This window comes from Alexandromys fortis, unplaced genomic scaffold (assembly GCF_014885135.2).
Source record: "Alexandromys fortis isolate MF-2015 unplaced genomic scaffold, M_Fortis_MF-2015_v1.1 scaffold_216, whole genome shotgun sequence".
NCBI classification, from domain to species: domain Eukaryota; kingdom Metazoa; phylum Chordata; class Mammalia; order Rodentia; family Cricetidae; genus Alexandromys; species Alexandromys fortis.
The window spans coordinates 2111551-2120835 of NW_026068089.1; the positions used below are offsets into that span (position 1 = coordinate 2111551).

The window sequence follows — 9285 nt, forward strand, 5'->3', positions numbered from 1 at the left end:
GTGGCAAGACACGGGGCCCACCTGTCTGCAGGCTTTCCTGGAAGAGGACCAGGCTTCGTGTCAGATTGTCTTGTTGGCTCCAGATCCTGGGCTTGCCCCAGCAGCAGGTGTGAGCTCTGGGACTTGATTGGCCCTGGATAGCAGCTCTTACTATGTGTGGTAGGAAGCCAGCGTGACAATCAGGCCCTGGTGTTGCAGGACTAATGTCAGTCCCAGTCCTCAGAGTCACCAGTTGTGTGTGTTCAGTTGCCCACCTGGGCTCTTCAGGGCTGGTGGGTGGTGGTATTATAATGTTGAACAATAACCGTGTCATTCTGAGGCATGTCAAGTACTTCAGGGAATGCTTTGATTCTCTCACATTCCCAGGAAGTACCATTGTTCTAACTGTCCAGAAGAGAAGGCTGAGCTACTCATGGGAGGCAAAACCAGAACTCGGCTCACAGAGTCTGGCTCAGAATCCATGCATTTTCTGTGTGTTTATCTTCCTTAAATGTACCTGGTTTTGTCTCTTCCAGGGAAGCCTGGAATTGCTCATCGAGACCTAAAGTCAAAGAACATCCTGGTGAAGAAGAACGGCATGTGTGCCATTGCAGACCTGGGCCTAGCTGTCCGTCATGACGCAGTTACTGACACCATTGACATTGCTCCAAATCAGAGGGTGGGAACCAAACGGTAGGAAGGCCCTAGGCTTCAGCCTCACTCATCAGGAGGAAATGAAATGTCTCCTTGTCCTTGAACCGCAAATGTTGGTCTTCCCTTCCTCACATTGGAACTCTGCACAGTAGTCCTAACAGGCACTAGTACCAGGCAGAGCTCTTTGGACCTGTGTGAGCTGTGGCCCTTGCAAAGGGCTGTGGGGAACGAATTTAGAGCAGGAGGCCTGGTTTGGTGGCATACGCCTTTAGTCTCAGCACTTAGCAGGCCGAGCCAGGCAGATCTCCATGAGTTCAAATACACAGTGAGATCCTGGGGTAAGGCTTACTGGAGAAATGACTCCGTGATTAAGAGCATATACTGCTCTTGCACAGGACCCAAATGTGTTCCCAATGCCCATAGAAAGTTGGATGGCTCACAGCCACCTATAAATCCAGCTCCAGGAGATCCAAAGTCCTCTTCTGACCTCCTTAGGGGGGTGGGCACACACACAGAGACAGACAGACAGACAGACAGACAGACAGACAGACAGACAAATAGTGAAGATAACTATTTTAAAATAAAAAAAAACTAGGTGGTGATGGCTACACAGAGAAACCCTCTTGTGTGTTTTGTTTTAGTTTTTGAGTTTGTTTTTGTTTTTTTGAGACAGTTTCTCTGTGTAACAGCCAGGCTGTCCTGGAACTCCCTCTGTAGAGCAGGCTGGCCTTGAACTGACAAAGATCCTCCTGCCTCTGCCTCCCAAGTGTTGGGATCAAAGGTATGCACCACCACCGCCAGGCAAGAAACCTTGTCTTTAAAAAACAAACAAACAGACCAAAAAACTGAAAGATTCTGCAGCAGGGTTTTGGAGGGCAGGAGCCAGTCCTGGTTGACGGCAGTGTAGAGGGTGGCTTACAGAACCCCTTGAAGGGGGCAGGGAATGTATCATGTTTGAGCTTGCAGGGCAAGGGTGCCAGGCTGGAGCAGAACTAAAGAAGACTGGCTACCTGAGGGGTTTGGCCTGCTTTCCACTGCATTGAGAAGGGAAGGAACTATATAGCTGACATCGTAAGATGGAGGGTGAAAGAGAAGGTCTGTGCTGTATCTAAGTGGATTACTTAAGCTGCTCCTTTTTGTCGTTTTGACCTGAGATTGCATCTACTCAGGCTCCAAAGTGTAACTGGGGGCATCTGCATCATATAGTTACACACAGTCACCGTGCAGAGTCACTAAGTGTGATTTTGATCACCTAGAATTGTTTTCACCCATCTGAAGTCAGGGAAGATAAAGTCAGAATGACATTTAAGGTCGCTCCATCACTGGTCTCCCTGTAAAGTGACAGCTCCAGTAGCCACCTGTGTGGTCCCACAGCACAGACAGTGCCAGGAAATCCAAGCAGGCTCCAATAAAAAGCATCTATGCTGAAACTTTCAGCTTGAATTCAAAGCAGGTTGTATAGCAGAAGAGAAGTGCTCACTCCTGCTTCCCAGAGAGCTGCATTGGAGTAGTGTTCTTACACATCCAGACCTCATGGGATGTACATAACTGTGTTCCTCTTGCCATTCCAGATACATGGCTCCTGAAGTACTTGAAGAAACCATCAACATGAAGCACTTTGACTCCTTCAAGTGTGCTGATATCTATGCTCTTGGGCTCGTATACTGGGAGATTGCGCGAAGATGCAATTCTGGAGGTACATCCATCCTGCTGTCCTTCTCTACAGCCTGTGGAATGTTTGGTTCCCGAGTTCTGGAGGCAGTTGTGTTGAGACAGCAGCTTGATGTTATGTTTGTTTGCATGGGCTAAGGATGAACTAAGGGCTTTGTTCATGTTAGACAAGACTCTTCATGTTCTAACCAGCTTGTCGAATAGTGTTGTTCTTTGTGGTGATCATTTTGATAGCTCATTAGACACGTGACACACACACTCTTTCTCTCCCTCCCTCCTCCTCTCCCCTCACTCACTGTCTTTCTTTGTAACCTATAGTGGAGGAGAATCCCTAGGCTGTGTATGGACCAGGGTTATGAGTTGGCAGTTTATTTTGACATCTAGGCCTTCCAGATGCAGTCCTAGCCATGTCTCTGGGGAAGCCTTGTGCTTCCTCCTTGCAGTTAGAGTGGAGCTTTCCAGGGTGACAAGTGCTCTAAGGACTTTCTTAAAGTGCCTTTTCTTCTCTTGTCATTAAAGAAACAACAAAGCCTGACAGCCACAGTTGTTTGTTGGCATCAGAGCCTGAAGAAAAGGTAGCATCAGGGTTAGCAGTAATGTTTTTTTGTCAGCTTCTATGAGTGTCTTATGATGGCCTCCAAATATTCTGTCATGTTCTCAGGTTCAAGAGCCTCTAGAGTGCCCCCTCCAGCAGGACCCTTTTTCTATTCCTACCCTTTTCTGACTGTGATGTGTGTGGTAGACGCAAGTAATGGAAGAGTTACTGAGGTAGACATGGGTTTGGGCCTCTTAAATTTTGATCAGTATGACTAAGTAAAGCTGATCAAGAAAATTCTGGAGCTAGAATGTAATATAATATACATCCATATGTACATACATATATACATGCATGCATACATATAAGAATGTAATGTATATACATTCACACATAAATATATGTGTATATGTGTGTGTGTGTACGTGTGTATGTATATGTAGTATAAGCCCAGCATTCCTCTTTCCACAAAGAAAAGTATCATGGGTCTTTTTAAAAATTGTTGTGTGTCTGTGATATGTATGTGTTCCCATAGGTATGTGCACATGTGTGTACATGTGGAGGCCAGAGGTTCACCTCATGTTTTTGAGACTGGGTGTCTCACTGAACCTGGAACTCATGGGTTAGCCTGAATGGCTGAGCTGTTCCAGAGTTCCTCTTGTCTTTAGCTCTCCTCCTGCACTGGGTTCCAGATGTGTGCTGGCTTTTATGTGAGTCGGTTGCTCATGCCTACACATAGGCATGTTAACCACTGAGGTATCTCCTTAGCCCTGTCAGACAACACTTAAACTGTGAAGGAGTCCATGTGCTCTTCCTAGTGGTCCAGAAGCCAGGGCTGACTATGTAGAAGCCATAGCACTTCCCCACCGCTTGCTGCATGTACTCATTGATATCATCACTGCAAGGCTGTAAAGATAGAAATATCACGCTCATTTTGTAGCTGAAGAAAGTGAGTGAGAGAGGCTACGCGCGCAAGGTCACAGAGCTGAAACTCTAGCAGGCCAAGGCATCAGCTCCAGCTCCCAACTGCCCTAACTTAGACAAGTATTACCACGTCAGATTCTCTGTTTAAAATCTTACCTAAGGGCTGGAGAGATGCTCAGTGGTTAAGAGCACCGCCTGCTCTTCCAGAGGACCCAGTCCCAGCTTTCAGTGGCAGCTCACAACCATCCATAACTTCAGTTCCAGGGGACCTGACTCCTCCTTTCTACCTCTGCCAATGCCAGGCATACCCACGGTGCACACACATAAATCAGGAGACATTTGTACACATAAAATAAATAAATCTTTTTTTCCATTTTTATTTTTTCAAGATAGAGCTTCTCTGTGTAGCCCTGGCTATCATGGAACTTGCTCTATAGAACAGACTGACTGCGAACTCAGAGACCGCCTGCCTCTGCTTCCTGAGTGCTGGGATTAAAGACGTGCACTGCCACAGCCCTGCACTTACTATGGCTTCTTAGTAAAAATGGGGGTTGGAGAGAAGGCTCAGTGGTTAAGAGCACTAGCTGCTCTTCCAGAGGTTCTGAGTTCAATTCCCAGCAACTACATGGTGGCTCACAACCATCTGTAATGAGATCTGATGCCCTCTTCTGGTGTATATGTATATATAATAATCCAGAAATCTTTAACAGCACACACACACACTAAAAGAAAAAAGAATTTCAAGCACTCCAGTTACTTCACTTTTAAAAGTGCTTCATGGGATGCAGAAGCAAGAGGACTCCAAGCTGAAGGCCTCTGTGAATTTAGTGAGGCCCTGACAGGAGGTGAAGGGTGCTGCGGTTGTAGTCCAGTGGTAGAGCCCTTGTCTGTGGCCTGGTGTGGAGGTGAAGATCTATAATCCTGGTGTCCAGGAGGCTGAGGCCTGAGGCCAGTATAAACCACATATAGCAAGACTTTACCTCAGAAGCACAAAAGAATGCTGGGGTAGGACGGAGTCTAGTGGAGTGCCTGCCCAGCTGTGTGAGGCCTTGGGTTTGACAGCACATAAAACTCAGACTGGACCGCACTTAGCACAGTGCTAAGTCTCTTGGCTCAGAAGGTCCCCTGCAGTCCATGTCCTGTAGTCTCGCTGACTGCCTCGTGTGAGGTCCATGTGGCCTCCTGTTCCTGATAACGCCTATGAATTGCTAGTTTGGTATATCAGTTAGAATAACATCCAGGTTGGGATTTTTTTGTTTATTCAAAGCAAAAATACATCGTGGGCATTAGTATGGGCTTCTGATACAGAGTGCAGAATGTCGGCCATTCCCTTTGTGACGTTGACAGCCAAAGGTTAAAATTCCAACATGCCAGCTTTGATTCAAGGTCTTCACCTCCTGTGAGTCAGCTGTGTTCCTGTAACTCACCTCGGAGACAGACTGAGGACCATGGGTTCAAGGCCAGCCTGAACCCCATCTGAGACACTATGTTGAACCAAAAAGGGGAAAAAAATAAAGTACAGCTTCACCCACTTGCTTCCCTCAGTGTTTGCTTGCAGCAGGAAGTGCAGGAGGACACGCTCCTTCCAGCACCCAGGGTTTTCAAGAGCCGCTTTGCTCTCAGCACCTGACAGGACGGACCTTCTTTTTCTAGCATTAGTGTGAACTGATGGGCTTAAAAATACCATTCTCTCTTGGCCGGGTGGTGCACGCTTGAGGCAGGAGGATCTTCGAGTTCAAGGCCAGCTGGTCTACTTAGTGAGTTCCAGGACAGCCAGGACTATATAGAGGGACCCTGTCTCAAAAGAATGGAGCAGGCCTTGAGAGCATGTTTGCGGGTTCTAGCAGGGGAGTGCAGCTGCATGTGTGCCCTTGACCAAAGACCACTCTTCTTCCATTTGGGGACAGCGTGTAGCTTCAGGAGGCCCGGGGCGCACATGGAATGGGGAGGGAGGAAGGCGATACCCACCTAGCCAGCCAGATCAGCTGAATCCACCCTGGCATTGATGGGGTAAAAGATGTCCCAGCCAGACCGCTCTTACTGCTCCTGTCAGACTTCTAGCTTCTAGTCTCTTTAGATGTTATCAGCTCGGTCCATTGGGAAATGCTCACGTGACCCTAATAGTCCAACATTTTCTGTGCTTTTTTTTTTTTTTTTAAATGAATGAAAGATTTTTTTTTGGCTATGCTTGTCAGCTTCTCTTTTTGCTGTTGTTTCTATCTGAGGTGGGTTATAAGACTAGTTTGAACTCACAGTACTGCCCCAGCCTCCCATATACGGGCACTAGGAGCCCAGACTGTGTGTGGCTATGCTCCTGTGTGCGCCTTGCTGCCGTGCCTGGAATCGGCAGCCTTCTCCAGAGGAACTGGGCTCATTTTTGTGGGAAATCATTGCACAGCTCAAAGCACAGCTGTCATTGAGTTTGAGGTGACTTGCCCTTCCTTCTGTTGGTGACTGTGTTATTTTCTTCTAGGAGTCCATGAAGAATATCAGCTGCCGTATTATGACTTAGTGCCCTCCGACCCTTCCATTGAGGAAATGCGAAAGGTCGTCTGTGACCAGAAGTTACGACCCAATATCCCCAACTGGTGGCAGAGTTATGAGGTAGGGAGCCTGCTTGACACTTAGGGTTTCCTCCATCTGCCGGATTTCTCTATGGGCAAGGGAGGGGTTTGTTTATTTCTTAATGGGCCAACTCTGAGGTTTGCCTTCCAAGTGTATCTTTTGTCTGAAAGTCCAACATATAAGACTTTGTGATCATTAACATAGTGCCTGGCCTTGAGCGATGGGCCGTGGTCGTGTTGTGGCACACTGCACGGATTACAGGTCTCTGAGAGTTGAAGGTAGGTAGGAAGTGTGAGTGAGTTTTCTTTTCAGAGATTGCTCTGGTTCCTTCTATGCATAGAGGTCTACGCAGCTGTTCCCGACTCTGAAGTACCCAAAGTCCCCAGCATTCCTGTCCCAGCCAGCTCAGATAATAGGGTGCTGAGTTTGTGCTATTATACACACTAAGTCCTTTGCGGCTATGGTCATTTTTCCGGCCATTAGAGAGTGTCCCTTTGGAGGTGAAGCCATAAGAGAGGTAGTTAAGAAACGACAGAAACAAAAATAAGTAGAACTGGTGGACCTATCAGAATTGCCTGTGGGTGTAGCCCAGTTCAAGACCTGGGGTCCATCCCTGTAGAACTGTCAAACTAGAAAAGTGACCCAGGAACCATAGGCCATGGAGATTCAGCCATGGCTTTCAGACTGGGTACCTCAGATAGAGGCAGGCCTGAGACGGTGGTCTTGGTAGAAATTCTGCAGATAAAAGAGGTTGAGAGGGAAGAATGTGGTGAAGTGGTGGAGAGAAAATTTGAATTCTAGTCATAAGGCACCTAAAATGGGGAAGTGGTTGAAATGCGAGGAGTTTTACGATAGACCCTTAACGTCCTGGAGACTTCAGGGATGTGGTCTGCCCAGCACAGGGCACAGGCCCATTACTCACAGCATTGCTTTCCTTTCTTACTTATGCAGCTTCATTGTAACAGACAGACTTAAGGTTCCCTGTGCTGACGTCACATCCAGAGTGGGTTGTAGCACTGCAGTCTACAGTTAGCACACCTTTCACTCGCCCACTGGCCTTTACAGCTGTGCTCATAAGAACCGCCGGGTCTACTCTGGGCAGATGTCAGGTGGAGGCACAGCTCTGATTCTGGAAACCATGCCTGGTAAAGGCTTTCTCTTCAGGTATGAGTAGGGAGTTCGCCTCTACCTTTACAGAGCGTGGCCGCTAGGGGGCATCTCTGCTCCTCAGAACACAATTATGGTCTCACATTTTAGCCAATGCCTTTGCCTAAGGGAACAGCATTTCCCAAAATACGCCTTGGGCACCTTGAAGTGGATTTAGCTGAGTGTGAGGCTGAAAGAACCCACCTTGTGGTGCTGCTTCCCTCCCTTATACACCTGCCCCTTAGGGTAGGAAGAGGCAAGGAAGATGTTGTGGGTGGTTCTGACCTGACTGACAGGCAGGTGACAACGAACCAGCACCATTGGCCAAGGCTTCTGTGGTCACTTAGGTTTCTCTGTGCAGGCGCTGCGGGTGATGGGGAAGATGATGCGTGAGTGCTGGTACGCCAATGGTGCTGCCCGCCTGACAGCGCTGCGCATCAAGAAGACTCTGTCCCAGCTGAGCGTGCAGGAAGATGTGAAGATCTAAGCTGCTCCGCTGCCTACACAAAGAACCTGGGCAGTGAGGACGACTGCAGCCACCGTGCTGAGCGTACCGGAGGCCTACCTCTTGTTTCTGCCCAGCCCTCTGGCCAGAGTCCTGGCCTGCAAGAGGGACAGAGCCCGGGAGACGCGCACACTCCCATTTTGGGTTTGAGACACAGACTTTTTATATTTACCTCCTGATGGCATGGAGTCTCGGAGAGCAAATTATGTAGAGAACTCGATGCCGCAAGTTGAACTGCAGTGGGAAGTACACAGAACCCAGTGCATCTGGTGCGTAGCCAGGAATGGTGGCGGGGTGCTGGGCTCTCCCTGGAGCAGCCCCTATACCTTGTGGTCTGTTGGACTGGAGGTTTTCCCCCAGGGACCAGTCATCCTGGCAGCACGGTATTGAGAAGAACGGGGAGTGTAACCCCGCTGACAGGCAGTCCTGAGCCACACCATCCCCTCTCCTCACGGACATCTAGAGGGACTGCCACTAGAGAGGCCACCTGCTGCCTGTCTGTCCAGCCAAGTGTGCATGTGCCGAGGTGTGTCCCACATTGTGCCTGGTCTGTGCCACGCCCTTACACGTGTGTGTATGTGTGTCTGTAGGTGCACACTTACCTGCTTGAGCTTTCTGTGCATGTGCAGGCCAAGGTGTGCTGGTGCCTCTGTCACAGTGAGCAGCGTCTGGTTAACTTGGTGCCCTCCTGAAGGTCTCTCCTGTTCCCAGCCTCTGTCAGGGTGGTCCTCTTCTCAGCAGGCTGCTTGCCACCCTGTGTCACAGACCTTCCTCTCCCATTTCAGACCAGAACCAAAGCTGGCCCACTTGTCCATGGTAGGAGAGGCTTTTGGGTCAAAATGAGGGGAGGGGAGCAGGATGAGCAGAGACAGAATGTTGTGCAAGTCTTGGGTGTTGTGTTTCAACATCAGCCGTGGGAAACGAGCCAGCCAAGGGCATCTTCCTCAGCAGCAGTGAGGAAGGGAGGGCCAGGAGATCTGAAGCCAGATCTCGGGACTCGGATTGGAATGTGACATCTGTTTGTCCCACCCCAGAGCCTGCAAACTGCAGTGTATATTTTTGGTGGTGGTGGTGGTGGTGGGTTTGGGGTGGGAAGGGATGGGCTGCAGGGAGTGGGGAGGGAGTCGGGTGGGAGGGAGGCATCCGCATGAGCCTTCTTGTACTGGATTCTCTGATGAGGCTAGAGGGAAGATGAGAGATTGGCATCCACTTCAGGGCCCCTGCTGAAGGGAGCAGTCTGAGCTGAATATGGTGTTTACCTAAGTGTAGTATTGAATGGACTCTGGAAGCTTGGCTGTGGGTGGTG

The 9285-nt window shown here is 49.1% G+C and overlaps 1 protein-coding gene across 2 annotated transcripts in view; it reads left to right on the forward strand.

Annotated features, from left to right (window-relative positions):
- Positions 1 to 9072, forward strand: part of Acvr1b (activin A receptor type 1B) — a 38897-nt gene extending 29825 nt beyond the window's left edge. The window contains exons 6-9 of one of the 2 annotated variants that reach the window (XM_050122467.1): positions 516 to 672; positions 2205 to 2329; positions 6237 to 6367; positions 7280 to 7828. In XM_050122467.1, coding sequence (XP_049978424.1) covers positions 516 to 672; positions 2205 to 2329; positions 6237 to 6367; positions 7280 to 7303 — 437 coding nt within the window. In that variant the 3' untranslated portion in view covers positions 7304 to 7828. The other variant, XM_050122466.1, reaches the window with a different exon arrangement.
- Positions 9073 to 9285: the final 213 nt, after the last annotated feature.